This window comes from Liolophura sinensis, chromosome 1 (genome assembly GCF_032854445.1).
Source record: "Liolophura sinensis isolate JHLJ2023 chromosome 1, CUHK_Ljap_v2, whole genome shotgun sequence".
Lineage (NCBI taxonomy): Eukaryota > Metazoa > Mollusca > Polyplacophora > Chitonida > Chitonidae > Liolophura > Liolophura sinensis.
In genome coordinates, this window is record NC_088295.1 from 43,144,129 (window position 1) to 43,167,664 (window position 23,536).

Below are 23,536 nucleotides of genomic sequence, written 5' to 3' on the forward strand. Positions count from 1 at the left end.
GAGGGGCACATCACTACAGGGTTACCCATGGAGGACTGATAGTAGATAATGGCGAATGTAGTATTGTGACTGACAATTCACATTGCTGAGAAAGTGATACTGAGTCTAAAGTTTGGTGCTCAAAACATTGTTATTGGACGATGTATTCAAATTTCTCCTCCTTTTTTGTGTGAAAAACAAGTTTGAACAAAATGTAATGATATTTGTGTCTTTTGGTACTTGTTCAACGCCAAAAGCAATGGCAACAACTGCACAGTTTGATTCTCTTGTATTCTATTTCCCCAAGTTACAGATTGAAATACACCTGTGCCCATACATGTAACATTGATCAGCTACAGTGTGTACGGGTACATGTAATTATCAGCTGTAAAGCCAGCCTCTACACCACAGTATTACCTTTTGTGCACAAACGCACGTGCAAAAAACACCCAGTAATTTTATTACCATACAGAATAATACCCCTGCAATTACCATTCAGATTTACTGAGTCCTTTGCATGCAGCTTAAACACAGCCCCTCTAATATTCTTGGTTTTATGTGAATTATTACAAAATACCTGATGACAATAGTCATGCGAGCTAACCAGGTCGAAACACAGTGAGGTTACTTTACAGAAAGACACAGCATAAAGCTACAGTGTTGAAACACAAAAATCCAATCTAACTGACAAACTGACAGTTATAGGCCTACTCACTGTCTCAGATGCATGGCCTGAAGGATTCATCTAGGCTAATAGGAACCATGAGAACTTGCTGAATTTGCCATGTGTGTAATCCCTGGGGCTGCATGGATTAATGTTGCCCTCTTGATTTATTGTGCAAATTTAACTTAGTAGACTTGCTATCTGAAATTGAGATTTGAGCCTAATTTTGTTGTTGTTGTTGTTGAGTTTTGGTGGGTGTGTGTGTCGGGGGGGGGGGGGGGAGGATATGATATTCATTACAAGAAGTAATGTTTAGAATTTGCAGTTGTTAGTGATTAAAGGGAATAAAATTTGTGGTGTACATAAAATCATTGTTCACATGTATGTGTGTATGATTCACACATTATGAAGATAAGTCATGTGCTGTATAAAGAGGAAATAGCCTTGAGACTTGTATTAAATGTACTGTAAACATGCAGTACATTTCATACTGATGTCATCTTTTCACAATTATGCTTCACATGTATGTGTGCAGTACACCCTACCTATTGATAACGCAAAATGAAAACTTAACATAGACCATTAATTGGGTGTCTCTTTATCTGAGAATTGGCTGATTAGAGCATTTTCTGCTACATCAGTCAGTAGCTATGTGGAAGTACACAGAAACTTTGATGCCCTCAGAGGAGGTCTGCTCCCTTGTATCAAGTGAATCTTCACACAAAAATACATAATATTTTCCACAGCAGAAATTTCCTGAAACAAGGGCTGAACAGAGGATTGTCTTGAGGGAGATCTGAGCTTCTGTGTTTAGGAAGCATTATCTTATTATTCTTTAATTTTGTACTTTTTACCAGTAGTAGTAAAAGGACAACACGGGCTATTCTCTTAATGTACTTTTAGCAGTTCTTCACTTTTTAAGATGTAAAGAAGAGGCCAAATGAAGACAATACATTGTGTGTAGTTTTTTAAAATAAATTCTTATATAACTTGCCAAACCAATTTCCCACACTTTGCATTCTACAATTACCTTTTGATCTGTTAAAGTTGGAGTAATTTTTTTAATATGTTTAAAATATACCAAGCATGTTTTGCTTCCTCTGTCTTTCCACATATAGAAAGGCTGTTTTCAATGCCAGTGGCAGGTCCTCCTAAAATTTTGAGATGAAACAACGTTGGTTTTGCTTTGCTAACGTGACGGCTCCACAGGAAGTCTGCTCTATCACTTTTTGCTACGCAGTGTCAATGAAAGAGACCTGAATTGAAATAGAATGGCACTGTTCGAGAAATGACCATACATTTGGATATATTTGAGTGACGTGTTTTAATTTGTCTGTTATGAAGGGTAATAATTTTTTTTTTTCGATCTTTTCACACAACATTATCCTAGCTGCTTTTCTTCTTGTTTATTTTCATGTGGATGCATAGCAGCAGGTTACCTACATGTACACTTTGGACTAGAAGCTTAAGCCATTATGCTAGTGTCAGATTATGGGTTAACTGGTATTCTCATCTAAATGAAGCTGTCACATACAGGTGAATATTCCCAAGCCATGACCATTCTGTGATTTCTAGCCATAACCATTCTGTGAGTTCCAGCCATAATCATTCATTGAATCAGTGGATTCCTGACACCTAGATTTTCTGAGTCATGCTACTTAATCAAGGGCTGATTGTGTGACATGTTAATGGATAATTGTTTACCTTTACTGGTATCACACTGAGATTGACTTCCAGTTGTGATTGTCAGTCATGTCATTGAGTAGCTGACATCTTGAAACTCTTGCGTATCAAGTAAATAAAGAGAGTAATTAAAAAGAAAAAAAAACAAAAAAAAACATCATTTTATTTTAAGATTTAATGTGAAGATATTATTAGATTCGGACAGATTAAAATCCTAATTTTTGTAAGTCACATTTTAAACTGTCACCTTTTGGAGTTTTGATTGCATTAAGACATTAAATTTCCTTTGTATCCCATCCAGTCTCAAGACTCTCACAGTTTATCTTTCTTGTCAGGTGTTACTGAATGTGGGGTGAATTCTTAACAAGGGCAGAAATACAACGAAGTTTGTATTTTCTGTCTTACCCTGTTTGCATACTAATAGTTAGGGATAATGCATATTGTTTAGGCTGTTAAAATTACCTTCAGGGCAAAGTAAGGAAATCACATTTTGTTGACAGTAATCTACATTATGTATGTAGTTAATACATTTTTTATATGTAATTTTTTACTTATTTTAATGTCCTATGTGCCAGTTTGGATTTCCTGTAAGATATAAACATGAGAGGGATTTGAGGTAACTCATTTGGTAGTGTTTATCTGGGCTTCCATATTTATAAAATTTCCAATAAGTCTTTAAATGTCAAATATGCTCAGGGTCAGCAAGGGCTTGGACTGTTCTAACAGGAGAGGCAAACATAAACAAAAAGTTTTCAGACAAAAGACATCCTGTGCTCACTTGTCACCCCTTCCCTGAAACAATTGACTGGTCTTAGCAGAGGTGCAGTAAAGACCTCTTCATTTCTTGGAGGGGTTTAGGTGTACAGATTTCCTCCACCCCAGGTTAACCCTAGACCCATGACCAGCAGCTTTTGTATGTCACAGCCTGTGGATTTTTCCAACTATTTCTCTGGCATATTTGTTTAGGCTCAATCCATTAATGGGGTTTGTGACATATTGGCCAATTCTGTATGTAGTTCCCATGAAGTCAGCGATCCAGAACCGTCTGGACTTCCTCCAACACAGATCTGATCTCAGGTGATTGCAACTGCACAGGCTTTGTCTTAACATCGGCAATAGGAGCCCAGGTGTGCATGTGCTCTCTGTAGCCCTCATCGTTCAGGCTTTCAACTTAAACTTCCTGCTAGGTAGCTATCTTACAAAGGAACATGCTCATCAGAACATGCCAGTCGAGAATTCTGAGTCATATATTTCCCGTGAATTCACCCATGGACAAGTTAAACACAGCTGGAGTAGAAAGATTGTAACGGGTACTGGCCGTTCACTTTATACCTGGGCTAGTTTGGAATGGGCAAACGTGACGGTTGATTAAGCTTTACTGAACCGCTGAAAGGTAGTGGCTCTCATGCTTAAACGTCCAGGAATGTACATGTAGGCAGAGGATGTATGAAATGCTCAAGCGAGACCTACGCAAACTATGAATGAGTTTTAGCGCTGGACAGATGAAGGTACATACAGGGAATATATTCAGTACTGGAAAAGAACAGTCGTGAACCAAATTTTGAAAAGTGGATATTACCAAAGCTTTGTCCAGTGGATGTCATATGCCTGGTTTTATGTATTCTCTGTTGAGAGTGACTGGCAAAACATTCAGCAGACAGATTTCAAAGCACATTTTTTGAATTCCTCTTGTGAAGTAAAAATGTCGGACACTTCTTCGTGTGAGTATGTGGATTTATATCTGCTAGAATCATCTAGCTCCTTTTTTTTCTCTTGTTTATTTTTTAATACTATCGAAAATCCACAAATATTTCCTGGTATGTAGGAAAAGTTTCCTTTCCACAACCACGTGAATGCAATAAGTACATTCGAGTAAGTTATGTGATATTGCTAATAAAAGAGTATATTGTGTGCTTATCATCCATAAGCTTTCATTGAAGTAGCAATATTTATTATATCCCACTTACAACATGTTCAGGATACACTCTACCACTCAATTTCCCTAATATTACCTGTAAACCAGAGTGTTAAAGTTGAACCATCTGGTAAGCTGATGATGCTGTTACCATGGCAACCAAATTATGGTTAAATGTTTAGCCCCATGTACATGCACATTTACCAGCTGGGTCTCATTTGTTGTGTGCAAGTGGGGGCTCCAGAGTATGCACTTGTCCATTGATATGGGAGCAAAGGGGCTTTACTGTAATAACGTCACAGATAAGGTTATAATCCCAGGAATGATGAAGTTAACTCTTTGGACTTTCACTTTTATTACCTCAACACATGTGTTATTATTAGAATTTTTGTACTTTTTCAAAGGCATTTACTTTAGTCAGTTTTCAGCCTTTAATCAACTGGTTAGAGTTTTTGACTCCATATCCCAGATGAATTTGAGACGTTTTTGGCTTTACCCAAATACATTGATGTTTTCATTGTTGATCCACTGAGAGTGGATGATGGGTATGCTGTACAATTTTCTACATGAAACAATTAAGTATTATGCATAAAATCCAGTTCTGTTTAAAACCAACCATAAGTTCCCATAAAAATTAATTGTAAAGCTTTTTAAATGATACAGAATGGCATTTCCGGTCATGTTCCATTTCTGGTGTAGCTTTATAAACAATCCAGTGCAATCCAGCTAATAAAGGACTTTATCCAAGCCATTCCTCTATTTGATCCTGCCCTTGGGATTGTGTAGGTTTAAGGACTAACCTAATTTCTTTTGAAGTTCTACATTAGAGATGGGAATTAGCTGTGGATTTGTTTGAATTAGACTGGCTTGTTTTCATTGAAGGTCGTAATATTACCACCCACACCTGACTGACCACCCTCATAGTTTTATGTTCCTCTCCCAGGTTGCTCCCCCACCCTCAACACCCTGGTGAAAGCTCTATGGAGTAACAAGCTATTAATGTTGGTGTACATGTGTGTTTTGGAACTGTTACCTCTTACAAAAACTAAAGTCAAGCTCAATCATAGTTGTGAAAGAAGAAGGCCTGCTAATGAGCTGGGGTGGTGCAGGGGGGTGATCTGGGATGAGTTCAGTCTGTACTTGTCAGCACCCCAGGGGAAAGAGGGGGGGGGGTCTGAAAGCATTAACTCTACTTCCAGCATGGGCTCCTAGATTAAGGGTGACTTACTGCAGCCAAGCTACAATTATAAGTTATTCACAAAAGACCTGAGCTTCTAAGGTCTCCAAGACTTGTACTAGAACCCTGTAGTTAGCCCAGCCAGCCTTTCAGCCATACCAGCTTGGGGAAGGCATAAGTTCCAGCTTGTGGCACCCCTGATCACAGTCCTTGTTTTGTTTTACTAGAGAGCTTGCCCATATGGTTGCTGTGCTCAGGGACTCATATCAACACACATGTGATTTGGACACAGAGGCTCATTATCTGTGGGTCTAGGCTTGCAGTCGCCCTCAGTGAGAAAGTCGAAACTAGGGATAGACAAAACTGCTGAGACTTGTACAGCTATCTTTGTTAGTTAAATTCAACCTCAGTTTGAAGAGGTCATAAGCCATCGGCTTGGTGACATTGCCTAGCTTCCTTAGAATTCCTACACATGCTGATGTAAAATTCTAGCCACAGAGAAAAAAACGCGTACTGTCAACATCATCAAGGGTTTTTTCAAACTTGGAGTGACAAACCTGTGACAAAGTTCCGGCAGCTTGGAGACTTTGTAGTAACCTTTTGGGTAATTGTACGGGAAAGAACTCATGGAACGCGGTGCACAAGTCAACAATGGTAAGTTGGTTGGAGCATCATAGTTTGCAGATGCTCTTTGTGAACGCTGATCTACACTGACTTAGATGCATGTCCCAACAGCCCTCTAGTGTTTTAGCGTCTAGACTGTACCTAGACCAAAAGTTTACGGCTGTTCATACATGCATGTGATATCCTGTGTGTTTCACCTCAAAACTTGCAGTGCAGTTGGTTAACAAAGCCCCTACGGTGTGTGTTACGTATAAATGGTGCATTAATTAGATGTTAATTGTTATTTGAATATGATTATCTTATACTCTGCCCAAGAATTTGCATCTTTGTGACCAGCTGTAAGGCATAACATGTAATAGTTATAACATTTGTGATATTGTAACTAGGCTTGGAGGAAAACTGTGTATACTGTATAGACATACTGGAATATCAAACTATGTGTTATATTGTATGAGCTATGTGAAGTGTGTAAAGACTGTATAGACATACTGGATTATCAAACTATTTGTCATATTGTATAAGATATGTGGAGTGTCTATACACTGTATACACTGTATAGACATACTGGAATATCAAACTATTTGTCATATTGTATAAGATATGTGGAGTGTGTAAACACTGTATAGACATACTGGAATATCATTCATATGGCTGTGTGTGCCAAGAACTGATGTATAAAACTGTACCTAAGAGGCTTCTCTTCTGGGAGTTAGCACCACTGATGCATGCAATAATTGATGTGTCCAAGAAGAGTTACAATTTGTTTACTTTATCGCTCAATTATAAGTGTTACACATAAGTATAAAACCTACGTATACCTGAACAACTTCATATTTTTTACATCTCATGTATTTTTTATGATCGATATTGTTTTTTTTATTATTTTTCCCCCCTGCTTTTCAGTGAAGTATTTTATTTGTGAAAGCCTTACGAGGGGAATAAAACCAAATTTAAGTAAAATTCCTAGTGCAGATTATCAAACCATGCCTCATTTATGCCCACTACTAACATGGATCGTATCAGAAACATTCAATTTCTTCGTCGTCTTCTTTTTTTTTTTTTTTTTTTTTTTTTTTCATTCTCATTTTCACCGTTTCACCATTTGTTAAATGTCTCCTCATTTGTATTATTGCGTTTCGTCCATATTCGTGGCATCAAAAGCGATACCCCTACTGCTCTGATGTAATGTAGTTTATGCTTTGTTTTGTTTACAGTTGGGGACCCAGCGACACCTGCCTCTGGGGATCTGCCTACAGAGGGTGTGGTGGCCATCGCCTGTGTCTGTGCTCTCATCATCATTGGCCTCTGCATCATACTGGTCTGTGTGATCCGCAAGAAAAAGCAAGACAAAGCAGGTGAGTTACTGAGAGTCGGCCACCATTCCTCGCCTACCACCTTTGATTAGCTGCTGAACATACTGTAAATGAGAACACCCTTGGTTAATTACCTGTTCGTCTTTGTTTACAGTCTTCGTAGACACATAGCCATTCACACAGCTGGGTTTGTTTGATATGTACATTTATCATTAACACAAAGGAAATAGATACACAGGCAGATAAGCGTTCAACTGTTGTCTCGTAGAATGATCAAAAGACCTTTTAAAATAGTTCAAGAATTTTAGTGTAAAATTAACACTGTATTAAAGATGTCAATATTAGTGATGTTTTTGTGTACTAGTTAACTTAAAATAACCTTTTACTGGAACATATTTTGGTTTGTAAGTGAAATTGCCAGTTGGAATTGCATTGTGTCACAAAATGTTCTTGTCAGATACTTCATTAAAATCTGAATTATAAAAACATGATGGTTTAGAGTATTCAGTTCAAAGTTAACCAAGGTTACGTGCATTTATTAATTTCTAAAGTAAATACTTAAACATGCAATTGGCAGTTGTAAAGACTAAGTTGATCTTCTTGTTAGTCAGTGAACACCTTCTAAGATATTCATTGTGATAAACTGGTTCTTCAGTGAATTGTCTACCAGTTCACAGTACCTTCAATTTTAAACTTCCCCAAGCAAGGTTACAATAACAATAAGAAAATATTTAATAGTAAAGAAATGTAGAAGATGATATTGATTGTTCGTAATGAGGAATAATTGATGCTTTTGTCATAAAATGATTTCTTTAAAGATTGTGAATACTGTTAGTGGTCATGCTAAACAGGGAGCATTAGAGTGGGATGGAAATGTCACAAGCACACCTGGGCTGATGGGATAGGAGTGATTGCTAAGACACTTCCCTGTCCTTTGTTGAAAATAAGATCAAACCGGAAAGTGCCAGGTCCATGTCAAAATGAAACAGGAAATTTCTTTCAAAGTCCCTGGATGTCAAAAAATAGCTGGTCAAATCAGTGGGATTGATCAGCAAACAGTATGGCATTTAATCAGCTGATCTGTAGTGATAGTGGGGTATTGTTGGGGGCGTCCGATAGCAGTGGGAGGTCCAGGCTAGGTGCGAACAGGAAATACCTGTTATGAAGTGTGGAAAAATCTAATTACACAGCAGCTAAACGAGACAAACAGAGAAGATGTGTTGAGTTGAGCCAGAACTGCAACATTAACTTCACACTTTTTCAAGCTGCAGGCTGTGGGTTTGTTTTATTGAAGATTCACTAAACAGTGTCATTTATTTCACTGCACTGTCTCACAGTTTAAATTTTATTAACACTTAACTTGGTTATCTTTAAATTAAAAAGAGTTTGTTTATTTAAATGATGATTGACCTAAATGCTGTTTGCTGGAATGCAGGGACTCGCTCTTTGTCTGTTGTCCATGCAGGTATGCATACCTAGGAGATTGTAAAACCCATGTATATATACTTTCTATTGCCTGAGTATTCAGGCCCCAAAAAACTTTTACACTGTATATGGTAAATTAATAGTGTGAGCTATTTGGTTACATTTTGAGACCAGTGCTTTGTACATGTATTTATACTTGTGTGAGGGGATTATCTACATTAAGGGTGTAATCCACGTGCTGTGCTTTGATCACTGGTCCGTTACGTCCTGGTCTATTGGACATCTGTTCCTCCTCACCAGAGATAATTAATTAGACACTGATTCACTTTTAGTTCTGCATACTATTGATCGTTGTTTGCCTCATTAGTATTCATCATCAGCTTTCATAGCCCAAGTTGTATTAGCCAATGCAAATATAGTTCTAAGTGATTTAGCAGGGCTTTGTATATATAGATAGAGGAAGGTGATATTTACATACTCTTTTACTTTGTAATGATGGTAAGGTTTTTTACAGTGATCGTTTTGAAATCCCATTTGCATGAAAAGTAACTTGTAATGTTTTGCATCTTGTTTTAAATGATACAGACCTTGCTAGTAGACCATTGCTTTTAATTAATAAGTGCTAAAAATGTACATAATGCATTTATTCGGTTTCCCTTAAGTCATTCGAGTTTCTTTTTGTGTTACCCTAATTCTTCTAATTTTTGAGACAGATATTAGTAGTGCTGAAATATTACCCTTCTTTCCCAGCTTTTTCAACAAGTAAAGATGTAAGTGTGTTGTTCGTTAGATTGTCTCGCCATGTGAGAAAAAGAAACTGAATATTTTTGCTACAATTGCATGCGTACTGGCTAAAAAGAGCCAACCAGATATCCCGAAAATTAGAAGAAATAGGGTAGTAGCAGTAATACGTGTGTAGCTCTATATCTACATGTATACGTATTGTCTACTACATGGTTAAATAATGATTCTTTGCCATCAAATTTCAAAATGAGTTATTGATTATTACTTCTATTTCCTGTTTTTTTTTTTTTTAATTAAGACTAGTTAGTAGAATAGATCCTCAAATAAGCATTAACATTAATAATTTTAATCTTTAAAATTAACCAAGCATTGAGTCAATGCGTAATATAGCTAAAATTATATCATTAAATTACTATACTGGGGTAGAGTTAAGGGACAGTATGTGTTTAACAGATATATAATGCTGTGTGTAGAGTTGTGCACTGAGGATTGATGACTGTTTGGGTTAGAATGGCCAGTCAGTCCTGCACAGCTGACCTGTGTCAGGATACAGGCATGTTTACTGGCGTCTTGGTTTACCAGCTGTTGGCAGGAGTAAAAGGGGTCATCTATAGAAGGGATCCGCTGTAAATGATAGCTTTATGGGGGTTGTTACTTCAAGGATGTTATCTTCTGATGGCAGTTCTGTTCTACTTATTGTTGTGAAGGGTGATGTGACTTCATTTAGACAGCTGAAAATGTAGGGGGTATAAAGCTGTTGGTATGTAGTGTATAAGTTGACTAGCCTGGACTAGGTGTGTCATTATCTTCTGGCAATGGCATGGAGTAAACCATGGTGCACAGTGTTATGTTGTCTAGCAGGGGTCCCTTCTGCTGTCTCTCGTCCCTACCCCTCAGCCAGTAGTGTGCCTGTCAGCTGTTACCCTAGCGCTGTTCTGCATAGCTTTACCCAGTCATTGTACCTTTTTGTCACCAGGTGTCAAATTCAGATGTCTCCCATGTGCTGTAATATACTCCACAAAAAACCCACTGGGGCTTGACTATTGTGAGTCAATGCATATATATATAATAAAATAGAGCCTGAATAGAGCTGAATATATTTGCATGAAGAGTAGGGTTAGTGTAGAGCTTGAGCAGTATCCGGCCTAGTCCTCCTCGTTCAGGTATTGTTCAACATTTAGACATTATATCTTAGCTCCCCCTAAGTGGAACACGCCTTAGCTTGTGGCGCCACCTTGTCTAGGTGTGAAATCAAACTTCACCTATTTCTGAGGGCAGAAGATTCTCCAGGCGGAAGCTCTAGCCAGCTTTTTTAACTGTTACAAGGCACATAGATTGTCTCAGTGGTCCTTAGGCATGTAACCACACAGGACCCCTTACTCGTGCTCTATGGAAATGCCCTCTGAAGTTTTCACCTGTTCATCCTTGGTGCTAGGTGAGCGCAGTGTAATCAGCGGTGAACTGGCCCAAGGCAAATATTTAAGTTGAGATCGTTGTATTTATGTAGCAGTGAAGAGATAGGATTGGCCGTGGCTGGCGTTAGTCGATTTGTGTGCGTGCTTACACCTACCTACATTGTTCATGGTGGAAGGATCAGACACAATCTATCTTTAGCGGACGTGCTATTGAAAGTTCCGGCCAGTCTGCCCTGCCTGTGGAATATACATACATACATACATACATGTTGTTGTGAGAGTTGTCAAGTCGTCTCTTTGGACTGTCTGACGTGCAGTACTCAACAAGTCTTTCCCTGGTACCGCAGGGAATGGTGAATATGTGTGAGATGTTATGCCTGTGATACACGAGGTACCTGCTACAGTAGGAGTGTATACCTATATAGCCAAGGTGCTGAGTGTTGTAGTGTACAGAGCTGATATTCAGTGATACACTTGCTCTGTTATGAGGAAAGACAAACCTCCAGTATGTTGAAGCATGTGAGCAAGAAAGGCCCCGGCCACAAAGTGAAGAAAAAAGGTGAGGTTTGTGTCTAACGGGCTTAGTGTTTAGAGGCCTCTGCTGTCAGCCTTGTCCAACTGGTTCTGCTCATGTTTTTACTGTTATTACATTCAATTACTCAGTTAGACTGGCAACTCTATTGTTTAATTGTTTTATTTGTTTAATTTAACTCCCTATAAATACAGGGAAGCAGAGGTGACACAAGTTCATTTAAAGGTGTGTTTCTCTTCGCCCTGAAATAACATTCTGGGAATAAATCGGTTATTTTCGTCCCAGGTTACTCCAAGTTGGGGTGTTGAGTGATTAGGTTTGAGATTTTCCATAGGTGACAAGCTATGTGTATGGGTCGAGACTCTCAGCTGTGTCATGACATGGTGATGTGGTCTAGATTTGTGTCATGTCTTAAATATGTACCAGTGAAGATAACTGGACTGATCTACTATACACATTTCTTTATACTCATGTTAAACTGATACAGGTACCAGCTATGCACATATTCATAGCATGAACCACATTGTTATGTTGAGTATATTGTTACGTGCTTATACCATTTTCCTCTGGTAGTAGAAGCTAGTCATTACTTTAGGGTATAAGCTGTTTGCTCCCTGCTTATTTATAATACTATATTTCATTGTCACGAGGAACTGGGGTTTTTCTCCCCTCTTCCTTACTTTTGTCGTTATTGTAGTTAAGACATGGTAATCATAGATGTCCACAAGGAAGTCCAATTTTAGTGATTGTTATTTTAGTTTTGAAGAATTGGGTTCACTATTGCTTTGTTAATCTATTTCTTGTAACTTTGAAAATGATATTTTCTAGGTTAAAATTCCATCTGTACAAAGTAATTTTCTAGAAAAGTTACAGAAACTATCTATAGAATTGAAAGTGAAAGTGGACACAGCACATATGTTATATGCAGTGGTATATTGTCTTGGGGTACATTGGTAGACATGTTTTGTAATTCACAATAATCAGAGTGACGATTCACACTGAATGCGTACCTTCAGCCATTAAGGTTATTTCCCACGATCAGTGCTAGATTGATTGACATAGATTTATCTAACACCATATAATTATACCTGTGTATAGTTGTACCTAATTGGGTAGGATAGCCTGAGGACATATCAAGCATGATTAGTCGCGATCGTGCACAGCAAACATTTACAAGCTTAAACACTTCAAGGGACAAAGGTACTCATAGGTCAAGATTTCTGACATTTAGCCTTGTATATGTGATAGCGCACAGAACCATCTGTCATCTGGGATAATTTATATCTATGCATATATGTACATAAGCTCAGGACCAATTGATAAAAAAAAAATTTGTTTTCTCTTTTTCTTACTACAGCTAAGGACTATGAGCTGGAGACACAAGCAAAGTAAGTTATTATTTTACTTCATTATTGCTCTTTTCTATTCATTGCTTGTCAATGGCTATTTTTTTTTTTCCTTTGCAAAAAATTAGTTGTTTATTATTCAGCAGGTTCACTAATTGTTGAACAGACAAAGTTATGAATACAGTAACCTTCTGGTGTTATTTAGCAGTTTCTTTTTCTCCTTTATATATTGTCCCAACCCATTGCCAACACCTCCGCTCCTCCCACGTTTTTTGCCCGCCAAAGAGAAACGAACTTGCAACAGTTGCTTGGCCCAGTGCCTTTCTGCATGTATTCAGTACCCTACCACTGTTAAAGACACTGGGGATAAAAACTGTAAGCTGTCCTGTTTGTCACTGTGGAATTTCTCAGCGTAAGGAATTTGCTTTTTCAAGGTGAAAATATTCTTCATTAGCTGACTTTTTAACTTGAAGGTAATGATCAGTTGCTGTGTCTAAGTGTTGATAATAAGGTAGATTATAGCTCTGCAATAACCACTGAAATTACTGGAGAAACACATTTTCCCTTTACTTAAACATTAGTTCATACAGAAAGCTGGCAAGCTTGGGTGGGATTTAGAAGTGAAACAGTGTAGGGTGTATTGGCAGATATTCAGGTGTCAAAGAATATATATGTATCTTTTTAGTTTATCATTCCTGGAAGAATATAGCTCATTAGTTATGGTCACTTATGTAAGTAAAACAGTCAAAAGGTTTAAGAAATTCAGCTTTTACCTGGTTCACTCAGTGACTTTATTTTTGGACTTAGCTTAGGTTAATGTGTGGGTGATAAAAACTGGTGCCGGGTAAGTGAATGATTAGAGCCACGTCAGCAGGTACTTTACCCCTCACTCAGGTAAATCAATGAGAGGTGGTCAGAGCCATGAATAGCCACTGTTAATGGATAATCTATAGCCATGAGTAATAGGTACCAGCTGCCCCTATTATGCTGTGCACTTTGTCACTGCGTCAACCCTTTCAGATACTGTATAACAGGCAGATTTGAATGCAATTTCCGCTCCCTAAGAGGCAAAGAAGTTTTGGATTTTATTATACACAGGTTGGGCTTGTTTAACACCTTAGCTTTCACAGATTTATATAGGTGAATGGTAACTTTTTTTTCAAATGTTAAGTACGTGTAGTTGGACTAGCCTATGCTCTGTGGTGATCTGAAGGCAGTGTGAAAATACGAAAATGAACTGAAATAATGGCCAAGTTTAGCTTTTCAGCCTCAGGGTTAATCAGGATTTGAACTATTTCCACATTACAGTGACTTACTTTAACAATTGAATCTTTTCCCAGTTTTAATTGTACCAAATTATATGTGTGAACAACTGTTTCATACTCCAAAGCATTAAATTTTTTAGCTCTAAGATAGCGCACAGAAAAGATACATATATGTGGAAGTGAATCTGCTTCAAAAAATTTCCGCACACATATCATTGTAGATTCAGTTTTTCTATACATTAGTTAGGAATCAATTGGAGTTAATGGAATTGCCCATCAGTGCCACACCCTGTATGGTGTATTTTCAGCCATCTCTCAGGACATGTAACATTATAGATATTTCATGTTTATTTAATTTCATAACTTTGATGGACTACAAGAATGACACAGGGTTATCCCACATTGTTGTAAACGTGATAGATGTATATTGGAACAAAAAGGTTCTAGGTCAGTCAACAGGACTAATTGTGAGACAGAATTGATTATCTTAGCACATAAATAGAAGTCAATTAATTTCCATGACAACCTGGTTACCATGGCAATGTGGCACCACACAGTCACACCTGTATGCATACTGCGCAGGTAATGTTGATGTGCATATGATAATAGCCTTTGAAGAGATCTGTTATCTCCAGCTTGGGGACAGATGTATAGTGTTCTGGTCTGGGTGTAGCCGTATGTGCTTCATTGAGGTATACTGGGCCTCACATAGACAGGTAGGGTGCTTCCTCTTCTGTAAAGCCTTGGGTCTTACCATCTGCTGAACTTCATCAGTGTGCACTCTCAGTGCTCAGGCTGATGGAGTCATTGAAATGATGTTTATAGAAACCATGATGTAGAAGGTCTGAACTGAAAATGGGCTCCCTACATAACAGGTGTCCTGCAACAGGAATGGTGCTCCCTTATGGCATTTATGCTTTCCATATTTCTACTGTTCAGTTATTCAAGGTTGTCGGAATGTCTCTTCATTCCTCTTATTGAAAACAAGAGAAAATGTGTTCAGAAAGGCTATTTATGTCTTTCTTAAAGCATTTGGTTTTATTTGCATATCAGCATAAGGGATATTTTCATATTAGCAACACCATTGTGCTAACCAAGCTAATGAAATAGACCTCTGGGGAGTGAATCTGGGGAGTTTGCCACTTTAGGCTCAGAAGTTCATGTAAAATGTTTCATTTAGCAACTGACATTTACTTATGATAACAAAAGAAATCAATTATCGTCACCCTTTAAGTATGTTGTTCTGTTTTCTTCCAGCCGAAGGTCTCAGCCAATCAACAACCCCAAAGACATTCATCCAAAGCGTGGCTATGATAACCCAGGTATGTGGTGCGCATGTTTTATCACTGATAATCATGGTATCCAGCCAGTTCTGTTCTCGGCAGCATTTTGTAGCTAAAGCAGCGGCATGGTTGAAAGTTATTAAATAACATTGTTATGTATATCATGATCATGGTTCAGTACTGCTCACACTAGCTATCATTACATATAATGTTTAAAGTAATGAGCGTATTATTGCTTCATCGGTCAGCTTTTGAAATATTTTATGGGTAAAAATATTTTTTTTTTCTTCAAACCAGCATACAGATCAGGTGAAATGAATTGTTACATTGTTCACATCTGTTTATATTTTTTTTATTTATAATTACAGTTGCACTGTTTTATTTTCACACAATCAAAGTTCATTTTGTCACATTTTTATGTGCAATGAGGGGCTTCAATTAATGCTGTTTTACTTTTTGTTTTTGTTTTTTTTTTTTTGGTCGTTTTCATTTCTATAATTTACCATCATGTTTTATTTTCTTGCACTCTAGATTTTACATCGCATCAGATTCAGAGAAATGGTCATGTCGCAACAGCTCCGATACCCAATGGGAAGTTAAATGATTACAAACCTCCCATGAACACGGAAAATTCATTTGAGTCTGGCGACATGAACAAATATGATGACTATGACCACAACCATCATCACAGTAAGCCTCATCCATTCTCATCCCTAACTGCATGTGCATTCTTTATTGATATACTGACACGAGTTTTTGACTAACACATTCGCATGAGTGTTGTTTGCATGAATCTTTTCTTGACCAGAGATGAAAGTTTTCAGGATTTATTCGGAATTCAGGATTTTTTTTTTTTTTTTTTCCTAATGAAAGATAATTGTTAAATTTTGCCTATAAATCAAACATTTTCAGATTTTTTCTTTCATCTCTGTTTGATATCATTTAAATTGGTAAATTGATTTTCGATCATTTCATGATTAAGTCCATTGTGTTTACATTATCCAGTCTGTGTGAAAGTAATGTCAGCAGTACAACAGTCAAGAGTGTGCTTGCCAGCAGGAAGTGTAGATGAAGATCTGTCAGTTGGATTTAGACTCAAAGTACACTGTATATAATTTGAATTGGTAATTTCTATCAATTTATGAAATCCATGGAATTGGCATTCTCCAATTTATGTGAAATTATTAGCACAATAGGCAAGAGTGTTCAGTGTAGATGGAAATTTTTTACTTAATTATGAATTCCAAACCAAGTTTTTGAAAATGAAAATAATGATGTAATGAAACTGTGGTTGTCATCTGTGGTTTGATTGTTTTATTTGTCTTGTTCTTTGGTCATTGGAGTTACATGAATGCACATCTTCTGCTGTTTGCTTGTATTTAAGAATGTCACTTTGGATGTCCTCATCTGATTTTTATTCATATATTAAGATTAAGCCAATTTTGAAGGCAAGAAAGGGATTGCTATCAGTTAGTTTTTGCAGAAGGAGAAGTCTAGTAGAAATCTGATTTTACGGCATGACAACACAAATAAACATTGAGAAATGAGAGTTGATATCTGTGAGAAAGGCTCTTGGACTGTTGTTGTCTGCTCATTGTTATGTTATTGTGTTAAGATCTGATGGGACTGTTGGTGTTGAGTTCCATGTTTGTTGTGTATTTGATGTTGTGGAATGATAATCTTGTTTTTCCTGCTCCTCCTAGGTTATGGTGAGGAACCCCTAGCCTTTATTCCTTACTCTTCATTGTACTACAACCAAGGTTAGCAGAGACGGCTCTGTTTGTCTCTTCATTTTAATCACGCCTAGTTTTGCCCTCCATGCAAATAACATCACCCGCTATATTACTGAAGTTGCGCAGGATTGCTTTTGCAAGCTTTGTGAGATGTGAAATACTGCATTTAGTCAAGTAAACAATTATAGCAATATATTGCACATTTTTGCATGAATTCTTTCTTTCAAATACGATATGGCATGCACCTTGAATCTTGCATGACAGGTTTTATCTGTAAAGCTGTTCTTGAAAAATTCCAGTTATTTTAGGATATATCCCTCCCAATTACACCCACTGCCTCCTGCCCTTGGGTTAATTTCACATCCTGTTTGGCTGCACTACAACCAGTCTGCAAATTCTTGATCACCTCTGGCAAAGCAAGAACCATAATCCACAAATCTGCCTTCATGTCATTTTTTCACACAAGATGGCCTATAAAACTTATCTCAATTACAGAGGTTCTGTAAAATTTACAACAAAGAATGTAACGTTCTGATGTTTTGACAGCTAATGGCTAATAATAACATGTAAATACCATGTAATAAATAATAATAATCCTATTATAATGACCCACCTTTAAAGAAACTGAAGGTATGATATAAAAAACAAAATATTAACCTTTAACACTTAGTTTTTAACTTCACACAGTGCTCAGAAGCACAAATGTACATGTTCTGATATCTGTGCAGTAGGCTATTATTTGGCCGGTTGAGTTTCAGCTGGGATTAAGATAGACTTAATCCCCAGGTTTCAGTTGATACATGGTACATTTACAACATGGTAGTTAATGGGATACAGAATCATTGCTGATTGGTTTGTGTCAAAGATTGGCAAGTCCAGGTTAAGCCTAGGCCATGCTGAATTTTTATTTGCTCTACAATTATTATTCAAATGTGAGTAGGCTGCAGGTTTTAACCCTGGAAATCTATCTCCATTGTCAGCCAATCAGCCCTATTCGGTATCCCTTTGTAACCTAAAATGGCACGGGAAATAGTTTTATAACCAACAGCTACACTGTGTCGTAAAAGTTTAACGTGATTGTACCATCAAGCAGGTAAAGCTTTGTCATGCTGGTTAAATGACATGCGTGATAGTCTGACATGTCAAAGTGCGTGTGTGTGGCGAGTAAACATGTCTTAAGTCACACTTCGTAACTTTATTCGTTAAATTCCTTAAGTGAAATGCTTCCAAAAAAAAAATGAAGTGCATTTGATATCTTTCGCATGCTTATGACTATTCTTTACATTGTTATGGCTTTGCATGTGTTAGGTATTGGTGGTAAATTATATTTACATGTGCATGTGTATTATAATTATGGCTTGCATGATATAACCTTGCCTGGTGATGTGTAACACTTCAGTGATGTCAGTGGTACTTTGACCAATCAAATATTCTTCTCTCACTTTCTCAGACCAATCCAATAACTAATTTATTAAAATACCTTTGTGTATGATATATATGAATTCAACGTGTGTAATAAAAAAAAAAAATTTTCTGTTTCAACAAGATCTATTGTGTTTTAAAATAATTTTAAAAAATGTTTCCATATTACCCTATGAGGTGGGCTATAAATGTAATCAAACCTCTAATCTGGATTGAAAGAAGGACCATACATTTGACTTTGTGGGACTGGTACAATTAGCCTATGATCCCTGTGCCTGAAAATGTATATTGGGTAGATGAAGTATTGACCTGCTTCTAGCAATTCTAGAATACAAATACGTAAATCACCTATTGATTCATGGGATTTAAAACCTGTTGTGGTAAATTGGTGAAAAAAAAAGTGAAATTTTGCGATTTACAGACAACTTCATGATTTTTCACCATGATTTTTTTCCACCCTTTTGTTCCACGATTTTTACCACAATGCAGTTTTTTGGCGAAAAGTTGCGTGAAATAACGGGTGATTTACTGTACATGTTAATGTGTTTTTGGAAAAGTTTCTTATTGTTGATGCAGATATCACTGAAGGTATCTCTGTAGTTAGACCTACTTCATTTTTACATTTGAAAACCAGCTGTGAGTGTTCTATAGTTTTCTTCATCGTGACCTCAGTGTCTTGAAACCTATGTCTGAGTTATCCACAATCACTTAACATCCATGTCACCATTGTCATGTTTTCAGGTGATCCACACTACAACTACGACAGACCACAAGGAGATTACATAGAGCGGCCACCCAGTCACCTCAAGGACCCCAGTGTAAGCGGCCAGGAGAGCGGTTATTCCACACCTGAACCCACTAAACCCAAAAAGGTCATTTATGAAGTGGTGGTATGAAGCGGTACCGTGTTGATCATGTTGATATAGTACGTGATAAGTGGTGTTGTTGTGAATCACTCTCTCGTGCTGTCAGAGTCCATATCCACACTCCCCAAGCCCACAGTGCCGATGGCTGTACCACACCAGGGGAGCCAACTCCCAGTCAGACCTTCATTGTTGTTGTCTGGTTCTGTACTGTTCTATTAGTGTGTCTGTGCTTGTACCTGACTGGAGTTCTCTCCCATTTCTCCCTGCACCTCAGGATAGTGACCCTTCTGTGCAGCAGCTAGGTGGCTACAATGCGGTCACCATGGCAGTAATGCTAGGGATTTTTAAGATGAATGCCCGAGATGAGTGGATGTAAGATGAATTATGTGCCAAGAACATGGGATTTTGTATTTATGTGTTGATCTGTGTTTATGCTGATCACTATCTGACAAACAAGAGGGTCAGAGTAAGGACAAGTGGCTTCACTCATGGGTTCATTGAGAGACAGAATTTTGTTCGTGATTCTCAAGAGTTTTGCCGTCCTGCCATTGAGTGGGCAAAAAAAAAGAAGAAAAACAAGGACTCGTGCAAAATCATTGGACTATGACCCTAAAATGTATGGATTTATGTAGTAGTTCTGTGATTTGGAAGGTAGAGCGTTACATCGTTAAGGCTGCTCCCATATTGTGGATGTGTATATTATGCACCTAAGGTTGAGCATGGGCATATGTGCTGTGTATCATAATGTGTACAAATAAATATGCTTAACTCCTGAGTTGAAAGTGTCAGTATTTTCAGCACCATACAAAAATGTTTCCAGTTTTTATAATTCATGTGTGATCATGAAAATGTGTGCATTTCTTATCATCTCTATACTTATTGAGCTTTTATCCCACGTGCTGCTAATTTTTTAACATACCTCAGTGTCATGCTGGAAGGTTAGGGTTGAAAGTGTGAGAGAACTGTTCATTGTATCATGACATTTAGTTATATTTATCAGTTCACTCATGATGCTACGTTTTTTTTAAAGACTGTTGTTTTACATCCAATTACAGTGAGACTCTTCTCTATAAATAAACATTCAGTGTAAATAAGCATTAAGGAGTTTGCTCATAATATTTTGACTGTAAACCCTGCAAATATCATAAGGTTTTAAACATTTAGATTTCCAGCAATATGTATAGTATAAGCAGTTATATTCTCACATGTTCATAGCTGTTGTCTTGTTTTAAGTAAAATAAGATCATAAGGTATTGTGCACAGGAAATTTGAACCCAGTCTGTAGATGTGAGAATTGAAACAGGTGCTTTCTCATAGCATGTATCACATCTGACCATAGCTCTGTACAAAACCTATTTGTATTAAGTGTTAACCCATTGAAGTCAAACTTACAAAATCTTTGTAGATAAAACAACTTCATATGTACGCAACTGCAGTTTTTGGCGGAGACTATTTTACCGTCATCATTGTAGCTATTTTCTCATCATGTATATAGATCATTTATCGTGATGTAATATAACATAAACATGAATTAAACAAACTGTATGATTTTATGTGTGTGTGCGTTGTTTTTATTTCATTCTTAAGATTTTCAAACCTTTGCTCATGCTGCCAAAAAGAAATAAATAAAAGAGCAAGATGTTGTTTATGGTAAATGAGGTTCATGGTAAAGGATTTCTATGATGGAATTACCCAATTGAAAGTTTCTTTGATGTAGGTTATATGGTTGTGCTTTGGATGACAGACTTGATAGCATTGTTAAAAAGTAAAACATTCTTGAAAAGTTGGGTTTCCTCTGTGCTATTTATGATATCTGATACTGAAAATCTGACTGTTGTTTTCAAGTAAAACCCAAGGGCAGTATGGGAGAATTTGAACCCAGTGCTGAAAATTTGCCAGACTAGTGAAAATACAATAACAATATACTCTTTGAGGATGAATTATGTCCCCAGTTTGATATTCCATCTGTTGTTTATTTCAGTTCTTCACTTAAATCCATGGTGCATGCTTGTATATTGTTAAGTGGCATGTTACATTTGTGCATGGCAATTACATCCCTTTTCTGTATTTCTCATATGCATTTATTCCTTGTGCATGGTACTTATGAATGTCTTCTAGGTGTGTGAATCATTTTATTTGATGAGTGTTTAAAATTGAAGACTGAAGATTGTTTCACTGAAATTCCATTCTGAAGTTGAGCTGTTTAGATGTTTGTATAACTTGTCACTTATCACAAAGTGGAAGGTATGAACACAAATTTTGGATGAGCTTTTTCACTTTTTAGAGCTGTGGAGAAGGAATTAAAGAGATTTGCAAATGTTAGTTAATAAATAAAAAAAGAGACGGGAACATGTTCATGCCACAGAATTATGCTATGTGACAGGCCGTATGCAACCTGTTGCAGTGTGCAAACAGCTTTTGCACGCCGGTGGTTTTGTTTAAGATGAAGAACACAAGAAAAGACTACACAAGTTTTCAAAATGAATATATTTTTTCATGTTAAGAGTTGCAAGTCTGCACATGAACTAGCAGGATATATCTAAGAATGATTATGTACAAAAGAACGTAATCCATGACATGTCTAAATCTAAAACAAAAAAATCCTTCAAATATTTGAGATGAAATACAACCTGTACTGTAATACTTCAACCCAATTCATACAGGATGCCTAGATTTTTTAAGGTAATTCTTTTACAGCTCCAAAAAAAATTTATCCTTTGGGTCCTATGTATAATGTGAAGAAAAACAATGTTCTGATACCCCTGATTGACTGGTTTCCTGATTATCTAGTTTCCTTAATTAACAAGTTACCTTCTTCAGAGGATTCTTCAAACATTTGGACCTGTTGACTTGAAGAGAAATAGTAAACTGGTGTCAAAGACGAAATTTTGTCATTGCCCACAACTTTGTCATATTTGGCAGAGAGAAAGTAGCGGCATTATATAAAGAGTTGTTTCAGACTCTGATATGTCACCTGCAACCATAATCTTGACCTCTTTCCTGTGTGTGGGGTCATCTTCAGTAAAATGTGAAACGTTTAAGAACTAGATAAATATCTGTGACAAAAACTCAGATTTGTAGCATATCAAATGAACTTTTTGGCTGATTTACAATTTTCATCCAGATGCATGTGAAATTTTGGGACCATCACGATCACACTGGTACTATTAACAGAGATACAAATCATTGTTATAATATGATTATATTAAATTAGATAAATATCTGACAAAAACTCAGATTTGTAGCATATCAAGTGAACTTTTTGGCCGATTTACAATTTTCATCCAGATGCATGTGAAATTTTGGGACCACCACGATCACACTGGTACTTTTAACAGAGATACAACTCGTTATAATATGATTATATTAAATTAGATAAATATCTGTGACAAAAACTCAGATTTGTAGCATATCAAGTGAACTTTTTGGCTGATTTACAATTTTCATCCAGATGCATGTGAAATTTTGGGACCATCACGATCACACTGGTACTTTTAACAGAGATACAACTCGTTATAATATGATTATATTAAATTAGATAAATATCTGACAAAAACTCAGATTTGTAGCATATCAAGTGAACTTTTTGGCCGATTTACAATTTTCATCCAGATGCATGTGAAATTTTGGGACCACCACGATCACACTGGTACTTTTAACAGAGATACAACTCGTTATAATATGATTATATTAAATTAGATAAATATCTGTGACAAAAACTCAGATTTGTAGCATATCAAGTGAACTTTTTGGCTGATTTACAATTTTCATCCAGATGCATGTGAAATTTTGGGACCATCACGATCACACTGGTACTTTTAACAGAGATACAACTCGTTATAATATGATTATATTAAATTAGATAAATATCTGTGACAAAAACTCAGATTTGTAGCATGTCAAGTGAACTTTTTGGCTGATTTACAATTTTCATCCAGATGCATGTGAAATTTTGGGACCATCACGATCACACTGGTACTTTTAACAGAGATACAACTCGTTATAATATGATTATATTAAATTAGATAAATATCTGTGACAAAAACTCAGATTTGTAGCATATCAAGTGAACTTTTTGGCTGATTTACAATTTTCATCCAGATGCATGTGAAATTTTGGGACCATCACGATCACACTGGTACTTTTAACA

At 36.9% G+C, this 23,536-nt stretch overlaps 1 protein-coding gene across 5 annotated transcripts in view; it reads left to right on the forward strand.

Annotated features, from left to right (window-relative positions):
- The window catches only part of LOC135468173 (hemicentin-2-like), a 77,480-nt gene extending 56,541 nt beyond the window's left edge, over positions 1–20,939 (forward strand). For 4 of the 5 annotated variants that reach the window (XM_064746266.1, XM_064746275.1, XM_064746283.1 and 1 more), the window contains 6 exons: positions 7,257–7,397; positions 12,829–12,859; positions 15,340–15,404; positions 15,897–16,055; positions 17,069–17,125; positions 19,262–20,939. In XM_064746266.1, the coding sequence (XP_064602336.1) occupies positions 7,257–7,397; positions 12,829–12,859; positions 15,340–15,404; positions 15,897–16,055; positions 17,069–17,125; positions 19,262–19,416 (608 nt within the window). In that variant the 3' untranslated portion in view covers positions 19,417–20,939. The remainder of the gene's footprint in view (positions 1–7,256; positions 7,398–12,828; positions 12,860–15,339; positions 15,405–15,896; positions 16,056–17,068; positions 17,126–19,261) is intronic. The other variant, XM_064746302.1, reaches the window with a different exon arrangement.
- The last annotated feature ends 2,597 nt before the right edge of the window (positions 20,940–23,536 follow it).